Here is a 24,494-nt window from a genome sequence, read left to right as displayed (position 1 = left end):
AGACCATCCAAATGGGCAGAGATGTGACAACAAAATCAGAACTACGAAATACACTCTACTCTCTTTTATCCCTAAAAACTTATTTGAACAATTTCATAGAATAGCAAATGTGTACTTTATATTTATAGTGTTGTTAAACTGGGTGCCGGCTATAAATGCATTTGGCAAGGAAGTGGCTATGCTGCCTGTGTTGTTTGTGCTTGGTGTGACTGCTATCAAGGACTTGTTTGAAGACCGTCGCAGGCACCTCTCTGACAAGAGGATCAACAATTCATTTTGTCGAGTCTACAAAAAGTAAGTTTATTTTAGCAATTGTTTTTTTAGACTTAATATTTACTGTAAGATTAGCTGCTGATAATAATAAATTGAACTGCTTCAATACTCTAAACATTATTTGAAATGTTATAAAATGCAAAACATGTTACATTCCTTTGATAATGTGAAAGTGATAATATACACTTTTTATTTCTCATAATAACCTGTTTGACTTATCAAGAATAACATAAAAATTACATTTCAATTATAAGCTACAGTTATGTGTAATTGCTGTAACTCATTATGTAAATTGGAACATTGATAAATAGAGTGAGACAACAATAGTCATTGCTTTCTACAAAATGATAAAGCCCTTAAGCAATAATTCATTTTGTAACATTTATTTTTGGCATCACTGGATTATTTTTGATATTTTTATTTTACTCACAGTATTTTGTCATTTGGCCATAAATAAATTGCAGATTTTAATGATAAATATAAAACCATAATAACCTTTATAATATTTCTTCAGATTTATTATTCCAATAGACTTTGCAATATTCATACAAGTATTGTCATTTGTTGAATAAAATGGATACTGCAATAGGGAGATGCTAAATAATAAAATAACGATTAAATCACATTTCAAAGAGAAATAACACATGCATGATAATATTAAAATCTATTTGTTATACATAGTATACAGTTATTTTCAAAGGTTACCTTATTTAAAATGAAAAAACTCCCAAATGAATCTGAGACCTTAATCAGGAGCATACATACCCGCGTCCACAATACAACGCAAACACGCCATTATTATCTTGAACTACGTATGTATATTCCGAAAAATGCAATAGAAAACATTTAAGTTCAACTTTATATAAGCCTAAATATATTTCTAAACAAATCAACATTGTCGTTGCTTTATAAATTCAACTGCCATAACACCTGTGCAAATACATATTGTTGTCTCTTTCAATCTTTGAAAAACAATTGGTGATGACTACAATAGTAAAATTATCTTGAAAACCATAATTCGTCACGACTGTACAAGCATTAACGCAAGAAAATAACTTTATCGACAAATAACGATGGGATGATAATCTTACGATGTCTATTACGGCTCAGTCTTCCGGTATTTTAATATTTAATGTATTGGGAAATAATACAGTGAAAAACATAGTCAATAATCTTCATCTATTTCATTCATGTAGTGACGATACTCATTTAGCTATGAATAGTGTCTAAAGTCAACAAATCACCTTAAAAGAAAATAAATATGAAAGTGTGTTTGAAACCCTATAAGTTTCAATAAATTAAAGTCAATACTCTGTCGGCGTTATACATGTGACACTAACTCGTCTAGGACGTTGAACCTCTGGTAATTTAATAATCTAAACGTCCTGCGATGAACTTTTTGATTCGTTATAATTGTAAAATTCTAGTGAAGTGGCAGCTGAAAAACAGCGATATAACGCAAATTGTTCACAAAAGTATAACATATACTATACTAATGTTATCAGAAGAAATATAAGTAATTAAAAATATGCAAAAGCGTGTCTTTAATAAATTTGTTGTAAGCTAAAGTACGGCTCGAAGTTCCATCATTACACGCTTTCCACAGTTCGCAGCTAATTCTCTATGCCATGATTGATTATCTGCGAAGCTTCATCCATCATAGCGACGCAATTTCTTGCTCAATACCTCAAGATTACTGTCGTCTTGTATCTCAATAGAGCACTCGGCTGTGTGAACATTTTTTAATTGGAATGTGTAACGTAAAGAAAAGTTTCTATGCTAAAAATGCAAGTACCGTAATTGCAAGATCACGAAGTCATTATTACCCATTGATTAGTTAACTAGCGGTCGACCGCAAACTTCGTCAGCGAAGAATTAAATAAAAATTTTGGACAAAACATTTATACATGCATCAGCATCCCGTAAAAAGAGTTCATCTATTCCGAAAATCGATAATCCATCCATTGCCCAAAATTTTAACTTTGGAAGCCAATTAAAAAATAATGTTGGATTTCCAAGAGTTGTTGAAGCGTTAATTTTTTTTCCAAACAAACGATAAATAATTGACGATAGATCGAGTTTAAACCTTCTAAAGTGCAGTGTGTGGTGTCGATTATTTCCGTAGCATAGATCATTTAAGCTTCCGGATTTACCGCACCGAGGACCTCTATCCACCGACTTTACGGAGCATAAAGTTGCTATTTATATAAATCACTGTTACAAATAGACAAGTAATTTAATTGGCAACTTAAAATATGTAAAGTAATTTTACAATAAAGCATATTTTCTATCTAGCAAAAGTCAACTTCCTCAATTCTTGTCTAGTAATGATAATGGTTTAATAATGTTTAACCGCAGTTATAGCCAACATCGTTTTTTAACTAATGCGTCGTAGGTAATAATTATCCGCGTAATTCACTATTTTAAAACTATTAAATACTATTTAGGAACTTTCATTATCTAAGTCTTCGTCATCAAACCTTAGCTGTTCAATAAACACTGGTACACAGTTATCAGTTATGCAACAAGGTTGTCGTTTACTTCGGAATGTAAAACCTACATTTCCGAGGTAGTGAATACAACTTCAAATATTCAGGATGACCTTTGAATAAGGTATACATTGATTTAACTCGTGAGGCATTACGGTGCACCTGTTACTTATGAATAACAAAGCGTGGACACATTGGTATAGAATTATCTTTGGAACTGGTGGACCGATTTCAACAGGACTTCAACATTTTTTTTTAATTGACTACCAAAGTTACATTTTTGGGCAATGTGTCGATTATCCTGTTTTTTGTACTCGTATAGGCTTGCAATTGTTGCTGACAGGAAAAAGCCGTTAATTTACAGTTGCCATTCCTATCGTTTGCTAATTCATATCCAAGTCAATGTCGTGTCGAATTCAAATGCCACACGATTTCCGTGTCCATTAATATTTACTGAACAAATATCGAGGAAATTGTAACAGAACTTTTAATGCGGCGCAGGTGGCCTCTTCAAATATTTGATCGCTTATTGTTAGTTACGCCCTTCAACTTTACCAATAAATTGATTGTAAGAAATTGACATATTCTTCACAAGTTACGTTTCTCACTGTGGCATCATTGTAAAGTTTAAAAACTGGAAATAAAATAATGAGGGGTCAAGTGTAGCTAATGATAATTAAATTAAAACTAACTTGAATTTTACTGACAACAAATTTATGAAATAACCAGTACGTAGCGGGACAACGCGTGTGAGTTTTAATTTTCAGTAAATAGAACAAATTAACTTTCACTCAAACTGTTCCACTTGGCTTCAAATGATTGCTCATTGTACACGAAGGTCACGTCACTCGGAGGCAGGCACGTTGCCCGCCACGCCAGAAACCCCGTCGAAGTAAATCCAATATTGCAACGAACTCAAGTATTCTCAAGGTTTTTTATGATTCTCTTGGCAGAGATCTTTACTGCACAATGTCAGGGTGACGGCTCTCGCCACGTAATTCAATACCCTGTCTATATAAATTATTCCTGTCATGTTACTTTGTTGAATTTTGATTCCGTTTCGCATTTTGATTGGCTACTCAATAGTTTATAATACTTCTTAGATCTATGTGCAAACTTGTACCTGGTACCTTAAAATGTAAACACTACTTCTTCGGTGCAAACATCAAGTTTCAAACATGCCCATATAAAGTTTATTTTAGGATCACGACTCGACCATTTTCTTACAGAGGCTTTAAAACATATTACGATACCGTCTCGGCTGATATAGCTAAGTAAAACTCAAACTACATACTCCTGGTCGATTTGACTTTTCGCATCTAGCACTCGGAAATTTACAATTTTAACATTTACCTATTAATAACCGGAATTCAGCTCAGCAGTTCAAAAGATAATTGCCCAAGCTCTCTTAAAAAATACTTATGAATTGAGAACCGCCTTATTTTAAAAGTCGGTTAAAAAGTATATGCCGTGTATTATGTAGTATTTTAATGATGAATGCGCAGGTTAACAGTAATAAGAGATCGGTCGAGTAATCACGTTTTGTAATTACGGTCCAAGGCCTGCGTTTGCATGGTGAATGCCTCCATTGTTTGATGAAAGACAAAAGTAGCGACCGCACGCCGCTCTTGCTGTTTGTCTTATGTGACCCAAACCTTAATAAAAAGTCATGCAGTGACAGTTGTTATTGTTTATTCATTTTGAATCTCATTATTGTAAAACTCATAAAAGCTTTGCAACTTATATAAGCAACTATAGAAAATATTCGCTAGAATTTATTAAGTTCAAAATGTAGATGATCAAATTATTAAAATATGTTTTGACTGTAGAAGAGATTATAAATGATTCTTTAAACTTCGAGGTAGTTTTGGTAATTTCGTGTTAAATGCACATTTGGCCTTTGGATTTTTCACTGTACGACAGTTTACAAGTTCTCAATAAAGTAAACTCGAAAGCAGATTTAAGTTAGTAATAATATACCTACAAATGCATCGTCATGCAATATTAAATAGAAAGTAACTTTAAACGAAGTTGTGACCTCAGACGCAGTTAGAATAACACGGTCGTGAGAACTAATTGTCATTTGGACTAAACATACATTGTATGAAATGTCGGCCGATAACGTGCCGTGAACGTACTATTGACTGTACAGCACGAATGTGATTTATGTCGCCACTCATTCAGTAAATCCATTCCCGCTGAACGACGATTACACTCGTTAATATTACGAAGAGGCGGAGCTCGCACGGTTTGAACTGGGTCATTGGTCAAGGCTACACGCGGACACTAGTTCACGAAGCTTTTGTGATGGGATATTAGCCCTTCACGGCCCCATTCTAAATACCACTTTCCCTCAATAACTATCACCCAAAGACAATAAGTGAAATTGAAGGTAGATACTAAAACATTAATGGGAATCACAGACATTACTGTTATTTGGGCCAATGCTATAAAGAATTCATTGTTTACGCTGTATTGTAAGCTTCTCTTCAAAGTAGTTCGTAATTATTGAAACTTATCTGCTTTGTATCGGAAAGCTTTGTGTTAATGATTGATTGATTTTGATAAAAAATATAGTTTTACATTATAATATTACAAGCTATAATTCTTTTATTTTTTAGCCTCCTAACTTTTACTTTTTAATAACGGTAACATGGTTCTCAAAAAATAGAGTTTTTAACTGTTTACGAGGTTAAAGGTTAGCAGTTTCTGTTTCTTCGGATAGTTCAATAAGATTTTTTTTCTAAAAGTAGCGCCTAAAGCAGGAGATTTTCCATTTATTCTTCTGATTGACACAATTGAACAAGGATTGTGTTGCGTGCCGTTTGCCTCCGGCTCTCGGGCCGTAAGATTTACTGCGTAATCATGACATTAGTGGACCGAGGCGCCTCTCACTTGAAAACTACAAATTATTTTAAACCTTACCACACAACATAACTAAACGCAATTTAGATTGATTTCAATAGAAAAACAATGGATATCATGTTATAACTAATTTTTAACTGAATCACAGGTTATTCAAGAAGTCAAATTATTGTTATAAACAGCAGTAGGATCTCCTCCTTGACCCTAATAAACTGTAATATAAAGTACGTGATGACATAAGTTATGTCCGTACTAACCGTGTTTGGGTATTACGTTAGTGGCATAGTGTAGGTTCTTTAAATTATATGCTTTTAGTGTAGTTAACTCAACGATACGATCGGTAAAACCTTTATTATGACTTCTGTGATTTTTTATCATTAGCAGTAATCATTAAGCACATTGTTAGTGCAAATGGTTTGACAATTATTCCCTCGTTAGATTTCCAATATACCGTTTTTGGATTTTTTTATTTTCTAAACTTACCTACTACTTATATTTGTGTATCCTCTTTGGTTAGACTTTATTAAAATTGTATTAGTAGATTCATTGCTTATCCATTACTAACAAAATTTTCCTTTCATCATATTAGCATTTATTAGACCTACAAGTGCTTTAAATCATTTATGATCGAGGTAAACAGATATCAAACATCACTAAAATGATTTGCTCATAAAAGCTTCAAGGCCAGTAAATCTAGTATGATGGCGTCACTCGTTTATAAACGCTCAAAAAATCTAAACAAATCTTTGTTTGATTGAATTGATCTCAATTGCCACTAATTGTTCTTCGGCTCCGACACATTGTAATAAAATAGATAGACCAAGTGTAGTAATAAGTATCTATAAAATGTAACATTTTCTTAACCTTACATCTTGATTTTTTGAAGCACACACATTTAGTACAAGGTGACAAATGAACTAGTGTCTATCGAAATTCGCGCGAGGCGATGTTACCATTGCTCATAGATATCGCTTTTGCAAATGCGTTCCTAACCTTTTATCAACAACGGGAATGCATAAGAGGATATTTGCCATAGCTATGGATCACATCCCCCACCATATCGTGGTCGTGGTATTTGACTAGTCAAGTGTGTGTGGCTTCATTATTATTGTGAAATGTAATATAAGAAATGACGTGACTACTGACGTGTGGATGATCCTAAGGGTTCTCGCGATCAGCGCTGGGTGCTTCGATCAGAAGCATCCAGCATTTATAGCTGAGCGAAGACCCAATCCGGTCAGCACTGCATACGAGTACACATTTTAAATACTTTGTCCTGTAATTACGTGTATATCATTTACTCTCTTTTAATTACTTTGTTGTGTTTTTTTTTTCTCTTATTCCTAATTGTATTGTAGTGGTGATAAGATTAAATGTTATTATATTTTATTTATTTTTATTTTAAATTATGATTCTCTTAAAATTTTACTTTAAAAGATGTTATTTTATTTTAATAAAAATACCGCTAGAAGTGTTTTCTCCGCGGAACTAGTTGTAAAACCACGTAACTTGTTACAGTTACGCATGTTATAGCTATTTAAATGTAGAATTGATTGTACGTTTTCCTTTTCATGTTATTTACGAAAATCTTAAATTGGTACGTAAACGAGGTGACATGTAAAATATACATGGTTGTACTTTAATTTCGTATAATCAAATAATACTTTATACCGCATAATTAAAATGATACTTTTTATAATAATTCGAAAGCTATTATAAGTTGCTACGGACTAGCGGGCATCTGACGTCAAGTACAGGTACAGATGTTAATCATTCCACAACAAAGGAATTGCTACAAAAATATATAATTCATTTTAACAAAAAAAACATTATTTTTCAAATTTACCATTATTGTCTTGGGAAAATCACTATTATAATTGAAATAAAAATGGCCATGCAAAAACATATCTACGCGTTATACTTTGTATTAATTAAGTGTGAATTAATGAAGCACATGTCTCATAACTCCGCAGACCTTGCGAGTCGTGTCACATAAAATTTGTTACGGATACACGAAGGTCTCCAACTCCGGGCTATATACACATGTTCTATTTGACCTTCTACAAATATAGTCACTATTACTCCTTTAACAGTCCAAATATAAAAGCAATTGACATTTGCACCGCTAGTTAATACAGAGCCTTCGAATCTCAAGCAGGGTCTCCTAAAACATTGGCATTGCTGGGTCAAGTGGTTAAACTTAAACTTAAGAGAAACTTCGATAACATATTGATATCGCACTTACAAAGTTGGCACTTTTGTTATCATTGACTTGACCTCTAACCTTACTGAGGCTTTACTCCGTAAAGTTTATTAAACTAAAAATAATTTTAATATCTATCTGTGTAAATAAGTCTTATTTCATGTTATTATAATGTGCAATAATAAATAATAATATTAAAATCATTATCCACCCACTGTAGTCGTTAGCAATGGCAGCCGACAACTGGTTTTAAGGAAAAAACCTATTCCTATTTGACCTTCAAGTTCAAGGATGAAATGCTAATAGATTAATCTTTAATTATTAATAATGACATCCATAACCAAGTATTATTTATATTAGAAACAAGTAACATAGTTATAAGACCCAGAATTAAAAAGAATAGTTACCATGCAAGATTTATATTTATGAAAGATATTAAAGTAAAAGCTTGTAAATCGAAAAATATCTTCTCGTGTTAAATATGATAAATAATAAATACAGACAGAGTTACAACAAGATACGAAATGAGTATATTAGTGGAAGTTTGAGAGTAGCCTTAGTGGTAGAAAAGGTAAGGAGTTTTTACTCCTTAGCATGTAGGTTAGCATGGTATGGGCATGTTATGGGGAAGGATGAATCGCATGTTACCAGGAGAACGTTGGTTATGAGTGTGGAAGAGTACACCGGTAGAGGTAGACCTAGAAAGAGAGGGGTGATTCGCGTGAAAGGTGACATAAAATGTTAGACTTGTCAATTGTAATTACTTCGTAATTTTACGTGATAGGTTTTAATTTACGGTACGCTATGAAAATCAATAGGAAATTTGGGATATAGTTGCAGCGTGTTGGCGGATTGCCACGCGGTAATTCTTACCCACATCGTTTCCACCACGTCTGATCAAACGAGATGAAAACGAAACACACAAGCTATTTAAAACTTCCCATTGTTTTCTGACCTATATTGCAAGTATATTAATTCGCACTTAACTGTTTTACCATAAAGTGCGACATTTGTGTTGCTTATTATCTTTAAAAATATATAAACTACAACCTTGAGGAAACAAGGATATTTACACAATTAATGGATCACAGTTAGATGTTACTGGATATGATAAAGATATATATTTAAAATATATTGATTTACCTCTACAGGCCATATAAAAGGAAAAGGGTTAATTTGATCCAACGGGGACCAGGTCAGTGTATACTGTATACATAAACCCTCGTGTACACAAATCTGTATACGTAACGTAACAATGTTACGCGCACGATATTGGATTTCGCTGTTTCTGCTACGTAATGTAATTACCAGCATATCTTTTACGTAATAGACTCGAGTATTGCTTCGCAAATAAACGAAGAGCTTATCCATAAAACTATTACGATTCATCCTAAAACTAATAGGAGACGATAATCACATTTTAACAGAGGGTTCTGTTGGCGATATTAAATCCTACGAATTCCGAAGCGTCACGTATTCCATTACGATAATGGTGAAATACCGCGAATAAAGGACCCCAACACAGCGCAAGGAAAAATCAGTCTGATGTACAAACATTTAATTGCGGCGATGACACGATAATATAAGATCCAAAAAGTATTTTAGTTTATTACCTGTCGTTGACGTGAAAAAAGCGATACGCGTGTTATCGCATATTGTACAAATAATAACGTAATAATTCGTGCATGACATTTTTAATTACATAAAATGATTGTGAACGAATCGTTCTAAAAATTTCCGCACTCTCAGCTGTATTGTAGAAGCCGTATAGTGTTCATCTGTTCTTGAAGGGTTGCGTGTTAATACACTCACTGTATGTAATATCACACGTAACTTTTGTTTGTAAACAAATTGTCATGATTTGATTTAACAAGCTAAAGAAATCTTTTACTTTCCACTTTGTTGTGACTTTAAGACACCAACCCTTCCACCTTTTGTTTGCATTCTGTGTCCTTGGAGTTATACTTCACTTGAGTCGTCGACGTTAGACAGAAAGTCAAACTAACCTACAAAAAAAAAGTGGTTATTGTGCGACAACCTTAATAGATAGATATATGCTATCGCGGACTTTTATTTAGCAAATTTAATGGGCTACAATTCTTCCATACATCATTTTTATGTAAGTCTTATAGTTTAGGCTACGTAAGCAAAGAAAGCAAAAATGACACGAAATTTCGTCGCGCGATTTTGAGCTTAACTATTTAACTACGTCGTAGTCTTAGACTCCAAAAATTAAACAAAAAAATGGGACCCACCTGCAAGCATTACCTTTCGGATAAAAAAAGAATTATCCAAATCGGTCCACTAGCGGCGGAGTTATGCCGTAACACACATAAAAAAAAAATAAAAAAAAAACATACCGACGAATTGAATACCTCCTTCTTTTGGGAAGTCGGTCAAATAGCACTATGTGATGCCGTCTCCCTTAGAAATGTTTATAAGGTACTTTGAAGGAACAGTGGGAGTTTGACAGATTTTGTCATTATACTGCTAATCAAAAGTCACTTTGTCTACGGGATCGGAAACCAATCTCTGGTGACAGAGTTATAATTCTTGTCCTCTTAAATGTTTCCGATTTGTGGGTCAAATTGGAAGAACTATTTTATATTTCTTCGTTAACTTCACGCGTTTATTATTGCTATATTATATAAGCAGTTATATCTCTTATTACAATACCAGATTATCTTAATATAATTGTTGTGAGTACAATCAGCCGGCACTAAGTACATTACGTGTATTCACGGGTTAAGTGAATTATTTATCTCTTACATCACTATTACTAGTCCGACTTAATCTTTCAACGTGTTGTGATACTCAGTGTGACGGTGTTAGGAAGCCTATTTTATGTCATTACTAATCGGTAATCGTCGGCGTCATGGCCTTGGGTATAATCGACTTTATCCTGGATAGCGGTTATATCACGACTCGCCAAATATTTTTTTACGTTCTCGAGTAGGTTGGGGTTGAAAAGGGCATGGGTCCAAGTTAATTGGTTGTCGTATCTTATCAAAAGGATTGTTACTATTTTTTGTTAGCTTACCTTTCATTAACTATTTAATTTTAAAATGTGTATTGCTAATTCATACTACATCACAAATTGTCAGAGTTTGCTATATGGCATGCGACGGAAAAAATCACAGTGTTCTGCTAAAATATGAGTAACACAGCCTTATGTTTTTACTTTGTTTTATTACCTCTGAGCATGATTGTTTGTTTATAGTTTGCGTAGGACGAATAGGTGTGGTTTATGTGTAGTTACAATTAACACACACACACATTACGTACGCAAACGCCTTGAGGCTCTAAAATTATTTGTCTAAAATTGTGAAGCAAGTCCTTTAACATCAGCTAGGATTCTGTCACAGGACTGTTGATCCCGTTGATCAGATTTACACATAAAAATAAGTATTTTTACCTTCAATATGTTAATATGGTTTAAAAATTATAATTTCACACCTTTGTAGGAGTTAGCTTTTGTATTAGCGTTCATTTGGTCGACTTAAATGTTTTGACTCGACTAGTACCACTCGATGTTTTCGTTTAGAAATTTTTGTGTCGTATGAAAAGCAAATAAGATTTTTTAATTGAGCAACAACCTCAAATTAGGTGACATGAACAATTAATGACAATTGGTTATTAATCCCAACGACCTCTTGTTGTTTTTAAAATTTACCAAATTTTTAAATTACTTTACATCTTTATTTTATCACCAACTTTATGTTTAGTGTATATTTTGTCTTCAGACTAGATACTTCTAAAGTTTGCAGTGGGCGTGCCTGTTGCAATGTTAAGGGAATAAAAAAATAGTAACGAGAATTACGTAACAGCTGATTCGTCCCGCTAACAGCTTGGCCGATGCCAAGGTACAAACATACTAGTTAGAGCCGCGTCGTCGCTTCCTCTTGCCAACGTAACAGCTTACCGCGCTAATTGCTACTCCTCCACACTTATAATTAGTGCCCGGTGTCTGCTAATTTTTCAGCACTGCAACCTCGGTCGCTTGTTAACTATGTTTAAAACAGAACTTTATCCCCCAGTTTCGCTTTATTATTTACGTATTTGTTTTATCGTCTATTAATTACTGAAATTTGTTACTGCATACACTGATCACCAGACTTTTCCATTGCGTCTACGTTTTTGTTACCAACTTTTATAACCCGCAAGTGAGTTCTTAAGTTCTCAATCCTTAGATAGATATAACGGATTTCATTTTGGTATGGTTGGATCCTGTACCAAAGTTCCAACATGTCTTAGTTCTTCATTCACACATTTACCCAAAAGTATTCGTCATTTAAACACCGTATTACCTTTTAACGCGGTCATCATATTTCGCCTCATAATCATATTTTTCTTTGAATTGGTTACGGTTACATTGGTTACCCAGTTACAGTTATAAGGGTCAGTCGTGTCACGAAATAAAAACATATGGGTATTTTATAGTTTATACAACGTTATCGCTTCGAGTCGTATGACTTGGAATTTACACAAGACCTTTCCTTGTAAAAAAATATCCCGATAAGGACTTGCGGGAAAGTGGTGACGTCAGCTTAGTTCCGGCTATAATTTACCTACCACAGATTTTCCTTCTAAATATCCTTTACGGGTACTAAAATAATTAACCTCGAACCATGTTACTTGTTAAAGGTTTCTTAAGTATATTTTTAACTTTTTTACATGCAATTATACTTATCTATGAAAAGCTTTAATAAACTGCTCGTTTAGACGTAGTGGCCGATAAATGGATTCATTAAATTTAACTGAATTCTATCTTATTACAAAAGTAATTCATTTATCCTTCTATTAATGTTTAAATAAAACATGTTAGTTATTCATATTAAAATTATGTTTTATTTATTGCGTTCGAACATATTTACAGGAAAATTGTAAATTTAAATTATGCTAGTATATAAATATGAAAGAGGAAGATGTAATAAGAATGTGGTGTGTGTAGCTGTTTCGCTTCTATTTTATTTTGTTTTATTCATATTATACTGTTACGTTTTTAATCATCTAACTACCTTTCTTAATAACTTGGTTTATAAAGTTTATTCTTGAATTAGGTAGTTTCTCTTCCATTGAAAAATCTTTTCCTTGTATAACATTTATGTTTTATTATTTGTCTAAGTATATTGTAATTTTGCTGCGAAACTGAGTTAATTTTATGTTAACTTTGGTCACGTGTTCCGTCTATTGCAAGCAAAACAAAATTCTTTATAAAATATACCATAGACGTTATTAAAACAGCAAAGATAGCCTTGCTCTCAGCATGAATCTTTCAACGCAGAAACGTTTATTTTCAATAACATTCGATGCGGGATATCTTTCGTTCCACGAACGCTTTTCAATAATAATAAAGCGTACAATTGTCAAAATTGGCAATCAATTGATATCAACAATGTCAATAAAATAAACAGCTTGCGAAGGTCTTTGTGGTTGCCGTCATTGATTTGACGAGGACCAATAAACTCATAAAGTCTATCATAGTGACAATGTAAAGTTACTACTTAACCTCCACCACTATTATATAACATCATCGCATGATCGTTACTATTATCTCTTATATTTTCTGTCATATCCATTATTTATTAAAAAGTAATCCTTACGAGTTGCAGATTTTTAAATCTTGCTTTTACAATTTTTTTACAATTAGTGAGGATTTTTTTTGTATTTAAAAATAATAGCATGTTATTGATAATAGGGTTTAATTATTTATGAGTGAGACATGTAATAAAGTATGAATATAGGAAATTATCTCGTTTGTACCTTCATATTATATGAACGGACATCCCGAACGCGGAATGGTTTGGATTCGAGCCAATGCTCTTTGTGTATCGTAATTGCAATTCATTCATACATATATTTGTTTTACAAACGATTCGATTTATAAAGTAATTTCTTTCAACGTTTGTCGTTGCAAATTGAATTCTCTTCGTATCTTGAAACAATTTTATTTAACTAGTCTGTACAGATTTTTTTTATAAATCATAAAAGTGAATGATAGGTCTTCAAAATGTCAGTCATTCACCCTCTATCAATTATAAGCAAGTCGACGAGTCTCACTTTCAAACGACCGAATGACGTGCGCAATTTACGGCACTTGAGTTTTTTAAAGATTTCTAAATTGTGTTCATTCAAAGGATATTAAAACACGACACTTGAGGTAAAAAGTCGTTTATACATATTTTATTTACTGACTACATCGTTATTTCCAATTGTTTTAATTTGACGGTTTTCCGGGACAAACTTCCTTTTAGATAATAATTTGCCGATTTAAATTTCAAATATGCTTATTGTATATCTTTAACTGTAGCTATTCAAATTATTAACGGAACATATGTAAATGCTTATTTAAAAAAAAATTGTACTAAGATCCATAAAGTAAATGTTTTGTATTATTACATATTAGTTATACAGAGCGGTCAAAGTTACAGTTATAACAACATTGTAGCTTGTGCTTAATTCCTAACTTAATATTCTAACTCTATAAGGTAGCTTGTACTTAAAGCAACATGTAGTTTTATAGATAGGTACAGATAAATAATAACATAAGCCACTAAAGTATAAACTTCAAATCTAGTAAAAGTTAATTCTAGATTAGTAATATAGCAACGAACATGATATTTACCACAGAAGTAAAAACTAATAGAAATTAGTATCGCTTTTCAAGCCAGAATGTTAAGATTACCTGAAGCACCCAGGGCCCTTCAATGGTTAATTAAGCCGTCCCTAAGTGTAAGTTTTTCTCGCCAAAGATATTTAATGACTGAGAGATATTTAATAAGAGTTTTGGGTATAGCTTTACCAAGCTATACCCAAAACTCTTAATAAATATCTCTCAGTACATCAGCAACAACAATTGCAAGGACAAAGCTTGTAGCACAAAAAGTGCGCAGTTATAGAACACCGTAAAAACTAGTTGTAAGTTCCATGATGAAGGTCGCTGCTTGTCCGGTTGTCGCTTGCGATACAATAAGAATAGAGCGACATAAGCCACTGAGGCATTGGCCTGTAAACTTCAATCTATACCGTATTGTGGAGTGCGTCAGCTCTACGTTAACACAATGTTATAATAATACAATAAAACAGAGATACGCAATTAAGTATCAGAACCCCTCATGATTATGTCTGGCAAGATGGTGATTCTATGCATTAAAGAGAGAGGGACTTAGTTCATCTAAATTTTTATCACGTGTATTAACTCCTTAAAAATTTAGACGGTTTTAATTATATAAGGGCGTAGGGTTAAATGTGACAGTATAATCTTATTGTTACTATAGCGAATCCTCCTATTAAGCACATACATATTAACAGATCAATATATTATCCTTATTTTCTTTACTACAGTGAATTATTGTACCACAATAGGTTTAAGTTTAAACGGTAAATGATTTCCTTCAAATAGAGGTAAGGCAAAATAAAGTTTAAAATACGATAGAAAATCATGTAACCGTTATTGGGAGCGCACGAGAGTGCAGCTCAGATTTACAAACGATGCGATCGAAGCTGTGTCAATGCGGTACATTCTTCTTAGAAAGTTTCTTATCGTATCCCGAACTTGCAAACGTCACGATGACGTTAGTTCTACATATATGTTTAGATTTAAAACCAATGTTTATACAATCCATTTAATATTTTAGCATCTGGCGAAGCGGAAATTCGGCTTTCGATTTACAATAAATACAGACATATGTCGACGGGAAATCTCTTGGTTGATTAGCGATTTGCATATAATTATATTTGTATAAAGGATTATGTCAACTCATTGTAAATCAATAGTCAAAAGGAAGGAACATCCTTATTGTAAAAGTATTCGATGTCCGACAATAATTGTCTCTTCATTCTCGCGCCACACACAATGTTTCATTAGATCACAAAGTCACAATAATGCAACATTGCATAGCATTAAAGCCCGATAACTTCCCATACGTCTCCATTGTATGTGAATTCTCGACCAGTTGCTAAATACGACTTTCGACTTCACTTATTGTTACAGTTTGCTTCGCTCTATTACTCTATTGTGGTTTAGCTGTTACAGCACAATGAATGATTTACATATACAATTCAATATAATCAATCTTTATGTATGATGTGGAAGATTGAATTAAGAATAAGAAGAAATAGTCGAGTCTTACTGTAGTATAAAATTTAATTAATATGGTATTTCTACATTAATAGTTTGCATGAAAATTTAATACAGTCTTCGAAGTTTGTGTATGCGATTGCTTATAAATTGTAATGTAAAATCTGATATTTCATGTAGTAATTATGGTGAAACTTTATAATAATCATAGTCATTTCCTTTCAAACAATGTGGTGGCGATTTATAAGTTGCTCTACATACGGTGTAGCGAATTTCTCTGCGCCGGCGCACGCCTAAAAGAAAGCGAATACATAACGGTACGGTACCCGGCGTAATCTCCCACTGCCGATGTTAGAACCCACGTTGCTCTCGATACGTTTTTTTATCAAACATTATCTCCCTAGTTTTATACAATTTATATAATTGTTACTAGCGATATTAATTTAAACACTGAACTAGAGGTCCCGCCAGAACCGCGCGCTAATTCAATCCTTCTAATGACATTGACAGCTGTCAGTTAGAGATGTGCCGTTTATCTAGTGTTGCGCTGATTCTACTAATTAATAATTTTCTTCTTAACACTAGACTTAAAGTATAATCTAATTGTAAACGTTTTAATAATTAGATCCTATCTAATGTTGCATAGCCAAATCTAAACATATTTTAAAAGCAATGAAAACAATAATTATTATTGTATCTCAAAGGAAGTTATGACTAAATAAATTTCCATATGAATGTGTGTCGAATTGATAATTTAGAACCGTAGCGTTTTTTTAGGTGGAGGCTTATATGTCAAAATATAAACCATTCATGATATATTTACTGTATATTTTATGATAAAATATAATAGGCAATCAACCTAGTAAGAGAAGCACAAGACTCAATTAACGGGGCATCAACATTCTAGAAGCATTAAATTCTTTCGGAGTACCAAATGTATAATTCAAATGTCATACATCTATTAGTAATTTGCAAGTAATATTGATATATACGTAGTGGATGTTACACTTTTAACTATGTTAATGTAAAGTTAAATATTTAGTTAACCATTCAAAATGTTCATAATTTACATAATTTAAAAAATACCAACGAGTCACGATAGCTTAGTGGTTCGCCTCAAAAACTAGTGACCCCGAATCGATTAGGAACGCTCGCTCAAACTTGGAAGGTTCTACTTATTGCTTTGAAATTTAACTTTTCAAATATTTGTTTATCGTTCTTAGGCTGTTTAACTCCATTTAAACGCCGCTAAGAAACACCTAAGATGTTTCGATAGTAACTACCTTGGTAATCATAGGTGAACATCCTGATAGCAAATCCTCAATAATAGCAACAAAACTTCCATGCTATTTACATGTAAATTCGAAAACAAACCCAATTCAAGGCCCAAATAAGTATATTGCTAATAAACAAGCATAATAGTGGAAGTCAGAATAGAAACAGTATAATTTGTAAGCAAATAAAGACTACACAAACAAACAGGTGGGCGTGCGGCCGCGTCAGCGAACACGGGGGCGTTTACACTCCCGCGAATACAGCTTACGATACTTGTATTCTGCTTACGTCATCGAAGCTGATCAACATGCGAAAGTTCATAGAACATGAATAAATTTATGAAAAAGGATGACTATGACATAAATGGAAATTGTCGCACCTGACTGCTTTCGTCTACCGAAACGTCTGTACAAAAACTGATTACGTTTCTTACACCCTCTTTTTTTTTTAAAAAAAAACGAAGTAAACGGATCATTTTTGTTGTATGGAAACAAACGCTGTGAAACAGCTTTACTCGTAAATCTTGTGTCGCTCAGACACAAGCCGATAATTAAATTACACCGTCGCCGCGCATTAAACGTCTAATAAAAGTATTCTTATATAAGCGAATAAGTATTTCCTTATAAAGTTAATTATAAAACAAAGCAAAACATTAGAAAACCACTTTTTGCCATTTAAAACAAACATAAGGCAGCAGAACTTGTCGATAAGATTAAAGCGGTCTTCGATTCCCAGAAACTTCACTTTTCGCGACATTGTTAAACACGTGTAGTTAACTAAAAAGGAAATCAAACCATCTGATAATATTCAAGGTTGGGAGTTGATAAGATAATGGTGAATCACTTTCGAGTTGTCAACGACTCAAATGTAGGGAAATTACGAAAGCGTTCAAGTGGTATAACGATCCCTTGAGATTAAGTTATTGTGTTTGCTTCACAAACAAATGAAAACATACTGTCCTATAACAGTTAAGAATCGTTACATCTATATTTATACTGCAATCACTAATTATTGATATTTCTCCAAAAACAACTACGCTTCTGTAGTTCCTTTAGTGTTGCGGATCACGTTCCTATTGCTCGATTAGCCTTTACAATTATAAAATGTAGATTATAGGCCATGACATATTTTTCTATGGTAGATTTTTAAATGCTTAATTTGATGTTTCCTCATAGACAACGACGGTTTTTTTCACATTGTACTACTAAAGAATATAATTAAAGTTATTTTCAGTAGTTAGATACGTAAATAAAAAAGCCACGTCAATGCAGCCGCGTTAATGGGAAAACCTAGTAAAGTCATTAAAAAGCTATCACAGTATCGGCAATCGCTGTTGGCTGTTCCGCCTACATTTCACACTTCAAGCTCGATGAACGCTTAGCAATGAAATAAGCGATCAACATTTCAGCATTACTATAAGGAAATTTAATGCATTTTTAACATTTTAATATTTTGTTAGAATACTGTAATAGATAGAAATGGTTTTTGTAGGGCATAACACGAACATTTGCAAAAAAGTTTTCGTAACGTTATCGACAAAATTTATCACTAGCTGTCCCGTGCGCCTTCATCCGTTAGTCATTATAAAAAAATCAAATGCTTTAATGATAACGACGGCCCTTGACGTTGTTTGTATTTCAAAAGGTACAGCTTTAAGAAAATAATTACAGTAAAAGTTCCCATATTAGGCGGATCGTGCTACCATCACGTGGCTTATCTCTCATACGACCAGCAACAATATGGTATTCGTATACTCAGTGGAATATTTCATTTACAATTTAATAAGAAAACAATCTCCAGTGTTTTAAATATGTTTCAAGTGGTTTAATTAAACAAAACATAAATTTCGTTCATTCCACGAAGAATCCTTGCGAATTATTTTTAATGTTGAAGTCAGAATAATAAACAATTGCAGGAAAAATGGTTGCCATTTTAAATATGGTTGTACGCATGGTATTTTCGAATGTAAAAATAATACTAAAATAATACGTCGTATAATGCCAAAATTTTTATTTTATTTATTTTTATTAATATGTTGTTGGTTTCAACCATTGTGTATACGTTTATTTTTAACTAATTAAATCTGCGAGGAAAACTCAAAACTACCATGAAATTAATGTTTTTCTAGATCCGAACGTGTTCGTGTTATATATTTTTTTCTTTTTACCACAAATATTAACGGCTAAATGTTAAGTAATTACCAAAGATTGCATGACTTGAGCAAAACTATTTATTATTTTATATAACGTTTCTGTGCACCAACTACGTTATAATCTTTACAACTTGGATTGTTTTATTGCAGCTTTATGGATTACTTTGCGTCGTATATCATGGTATTTCATCATCTAATACAAAAGCACGCCCAAAGTAAATTTTCTTACATACGGGCGAGGTTATATTGTATATTTCATTTTTTATTTTTTTTTTATTAAAAAGGTAATGTATAGCAGTTGTTATTTTATTTGTAGATTGTTATAAAAAACGCAAAATAACAAGTACGATTCGATTTTTCTTCAAGTCATAATGGACGGCAATCGCTTAGTCCCCGTAATTCCTCCATTGGCACAGGAACGCTATTCTACATCTCTAAGGTGCCGATCGTTGCCTTAGATGTGTTGAAGAGCGTAATCTGACTTACACACATAAAAAATATTAAATTCGCTCAGACGTTGGAATATAACTATTAATTTTAAATATAAACGTGACCACAAACACTAAAGACCTTACTTAATAGAGTCCAATCCTAACATATCCATATTCATTGCAAGTAAAACAATTGTAACCTAAATCAATCAAGGAAGTTTACTATCGTATATATTTCAATTTATTATACAAGTCAATCACCTGTCTCCATATGTTTGAGGAACGTGACCCGCATCGTAGACACTCCGCGCTTCAGCCAGCCGGAGCTCTTTAACACGTTAACTGCCACCGTCTTGCTATTCCACTCACAGCGGTTTTGTATAGCGATAATCTCATTGCGACACCCCATATAACTACGACTTGCACACGTTAGGGTATGTCCGTAACTTTTGTAAATTCATTCAGCATCTTATGATATGCTTATCAATATTTCTGGGAGAATTATCGTCAAACATGTGGAGCCAGTATAAAACAAGAATAATTATATGGTAGTAGCATAGAACGTGTTAATGTAATATGATTATGCAAATGAACAATACTCAAGTTTAATGTTTACTTCAATACATTGATGTTTAACGTTGACTTGATGACTTATCTCATTTAAACCTAATGGACCGCTTTGTAAGATAAGGAAGCATTTCATTACAATATTACAGAACATTATTTAATACATTTTCTTAACCACTGCTGTTTTGTGTTAATTGGTGATTATATACAAGGAAGATTTTCACAAACGTATTGTGCTTAAGAGTCGTATTCTATTATTTACAAGTTATTCTCGAAAAATCTAAATATATTTAGAGGTATACGGTACAATTAGAATTGAGACTGATAGTATGTTAATCTTAAGATGAAAAAAATCACCAATCAAAGCGCTCGATACTTTATTGCCGTCAGTCAGTTTTAAAAGATGACTATTGATTCTATGATTACGAGCATTGAAATAAAAACGTAAATAACAATATAAATCAACGTAGTGTACCAGTTGCATACATAATTGAAGACGTAGACTGACTTGGGATAATAATTAAAGTCATTGCTTGTCAAGGTCAGTCGATGCAAGATTCAAGATTTTATTGGGTCGTAAAATAAATTCAACTTTATTATGGTGTCATTATTATATTGAAAAATAAAAGAAATATGTTATTGTCATTGTAATAAATGTTAAAGTTTTTAATTCATTTATATCAATGTTGTTTTTTTTATTTTTATGCATATTTAATTGTCTCTAATACTTAGTATTTAATAGCCTCTAAAGGTTTGCATAATGAGTAAATAAATCACAGTTATGTCACCACAAAACAGTTTTATTGTAATTCCAAGGTCATCTATACTTTTAAACTAAACGCTATTTGATTCTGTTCTAATAATAAACCAAACAAAACAGTGGGCTGAAGAACGGCCTTCTAAAATTTCAATAGTAAATCTGATATTATTATCCGTCTAGTTAATTATATAACTCCATAATATAATCACAAGTACATTGTCGTATCTGCATCACTACGATCACGTACTTCTTTAACGTTTAAAAAAATGATATCTTTCGTGAATTACACGTAAGATTAAGAAAAGCCTTTTGGGATTTATTCGATTGACCTTCGCTTAATCTTACACACTGTCCTTTGGCTGTATTGTGTACTGTAATATTTATTACGTCAGTTTTTCAATATCAACGTTGTCCAGCGCTGAACATAGACCTGACCATAAATCATAATACGTAGCAATTGACCGGTGTAATTGACCCCTTTCGATGTATACAGAACAGAGATGTGTCTTTGTGCATTCAAGTCATCGATATCGACGTTATCGATGTTTATTAATCATTCAATATCAACAAAGACACACATTTATGTTTTAGTTTTAAGTTACTTTAATTATAGTGTTTAATCGCAAAATCTTAAAAAAAACTACCCTTTATGCTTTTAACCTTACTAAGATAGACAGGAAAGGCGAGCAGTATTGATCCATTCTTTCTTGAAAGTAAATCACTTTCCGACAACTTTGTCACTCTCGTTTCTTCCTTACCGAATTCATTACATAGTACTGGTTCCTAATTTCGACGTATTGCTTACCTACACTACGACATAATTGACAATATAAGTGGTAGGTTATCGATATAACAAGGGACACTGAAGACATCGATCATGTCTAGTGTAAGGCCGATAGTGAGCGTCGGCCTTCACACCGCCGTCACCGCCGGCACGGTCAGCTGATGTAACGACACACTTTGTGTGCCCAGCCTTTGGACGCTTAGACCGGGTCGGAGAAAGTCCGCACCTACTGTTCTCTTTGTCGTAGCCTATTGTTTAGATTCGGATACCGGATGTTACGGGTCGTTTGTAATTTAAGTTAAGGATACACAAAGAACAAATATAATAATCGTATCGCTAACCTCACGATCACATCCGATATAACTTTCGTCAATTCGGTAGAGAAAAGAGAAGGTAGAGGGGATGAACTTTTCCCAAACGAGTTAAACAGTCGTTATATTTAGAAAAGAAACTAGAATTGGTTCTGGTACCAGTTTGATATTCACTGGCCTAAACGGTAAAATTTGCATACGTATCAGTGTCTTACGCACAAAATACTTCGACCTTTTCCCAACTTCTCGGTACGTCGTGGCCAAGGGAAAAATAAATATTTACTATTGTCCCTTGTGTGTATCCTGGGCATTCGATATGTTGGAAACACGCTGACGCTTTGTTATTGCTTGCGGGGAATCCCCCAGCATATTTCTCAAAAGGCAACACATTATTATAATCGCCGTTTTTATCTACATACGTAACATTCATTTAAGCGTGAATTTCGTATGTTTTACATATATTTTTTTTCTTTCAAAGTAAATATTCGTTGATGTCTTTCCTTGTATTTTCTTATGCGTAAAATGGTTTTAGTAAAATTACAATTTATGCAGTTGTGTGTATTCATTGATCTTTCTTACTTCATGTTTTGAGCTGCAAGAAATCAATTTTGTTAATTTACATAATATCAATGTTTCAGCCTGACCTTTGAATTATTATCAAGAGACATAAACTTTTTATGTAAAATTTTGATTCAAAAAATACCGTTTTTTTGTAAAGCGCAATAGTTATAACAAGAACAAAAAAAAACTTGTTGGCGACAAACCTAAATTATATGACATTGCCGAAATAAATGTTCTTGAATTTTCCTTGACTTCTTTATTAGTGTATGCTACCTACAATTCACTTATTTAATGCATCTTTTACATGTGTGTGTTATTATTAATGGTAACTCTACGTTAACCAATCGGAAAAACTAGCCAAGGATGGTGTTGAAAGATATTCTACGCTTTAACCCTCATTTAATTTGGTTTTGTTAATTATTGTTTGCGAAGTCCTAATTCTTTATTCGTAAATATTAGGTAAAACCGGTATTTTTCTTGACTTGTCTATATATCTTGTGATTTAACCAAATTTAAACATAGAAACTGTTAACTGTGTCAAGACTGTGCCGACCGACATTGAGCAGCGCGCGCCGAATTCGCACAATTTGTATATAACATTACGAATGACATATTGCGTAGACGTAGTTGGTTGTGTACTAAAATCCGTGAGAAAAGTCAACGATTACATAAGTATTAACAACAACTATCAAAACTCGCAGGCAAATCATACAATACTTAACACGTTAAATGCTACATACTCGTACAGCAGGGAAATTTTCATACAGTAAAATTATAGTGAAATGCAATGTCTTTAAAAGCTTTGCACTGGATGGTGGTAAACAAGTCAGCGGTCATCTGGCATCGCTGAAATAAACACCGTTGAAATAATATGCAACAAGTAAAGAATCGCAGTTGCCTCGCTTCTCTCTAACGGAAATATAAAAACGGCTATACACTATGGTTAAGAGTACAGACACCCGATGCTGCCATTGACTAGTTTCGGCAAAAAAATGTAAAACACGAAAATCAACTATAAATGTACTGCCAAAAAAACGATGCAAAATCCATATTGTGTGCAAATAAAAGCCATGAGTATTTTGTTTTTTAAGCTAAAACAGACGTAAAAGCTATGTTGTCATAATTTACGCATCCGCAGTTGCTTTGGTTTGGTATTGCCCAATAGTGCTACAGAAATTGTTACTTTTATGTTCCAATAGACAAATATTAGTTACTATTAAATATCATTATAGGTTATTAATCATTTACATTTAAGTAAATAGCAGTGAGTCCACCTATGGGAAGTGATATTACTATTAAAGACAATGCATTGTTATTGTGATTGTCCATTGAAGACGTATGAACAATTGTGACTGCTATCCAACTAATACTAAATACATCTTGTGTAACCAATATAAAATAGATATATTCTAATCAATCGATTTGCTGTGTTCTATCAGTTTTAGTGCTTCTGCAGAGGATAGAGAATAAAAAAATGTCTATTGACTTGTCTGTATGCCTTTTGTTAATTCTGTCAATCTGTCATAATGTTTGAAGGCACAGTTTTACTTTTTTGAATATGACTGCTATTTAAGGCCTGGCCCACCAATGATAATTGTCGGATAACAATCTAACGTGTAAAATATATGATGGAAATATCATTTTTAAGCTATCTGAGCCTCTATCAGCCAGTTGTGGGACAGGCCCTTAATCTTCCAGATAATAAGGATGTGTTTTCACTATTCTTATATGTTCAAATACAAT

General features: G+C 33.1%; 1 protein-coding gene across 1 annotated transcript in view; it reads left to right on the top strand.

Annotated features, from left to right (window-relative positions):
* The window catches only part of LOC106104962 (probable phospholipid-transporting ATPase VA), a gene marked incomplete at its 3' end in the record, with an annotated part of 33,398 nt that overhangs the window by 126 nt on the left and 8,778 nt on the right, over positions 1 to 24,494 (top strand). Inside the window, exon 2 of the mRNA XM_013285156.1 lies at positions 3 to 294. Coding sequence (XP_013140610.1) covers positions 3 to 294 — 292 coding nt within the window. The remainder of the gene's footprint in view (positions 1 to 2; positions 295 to 24,494) is intronic.

This window comes from Papilio polytes, unplaced genomic scaffold, assembly GCF_000836215.1.
Source record: "Papilio polytes unplaced genomic scaffold, Ppol_1.0 DF823288.1, whole genome shotgun sequence".
Taxonomy (NCBI): domain Eukaryota; kingdom Metazoa; phylum Arthropoda; class Insecta; order Lepidoptera; family Papilionidae; genus Papilio; species Papilio polytes.
Note: the sequence above shows the minus strand (reverse complement) of the source record. Positions and strands in the feature narration are given on the sequence as shown.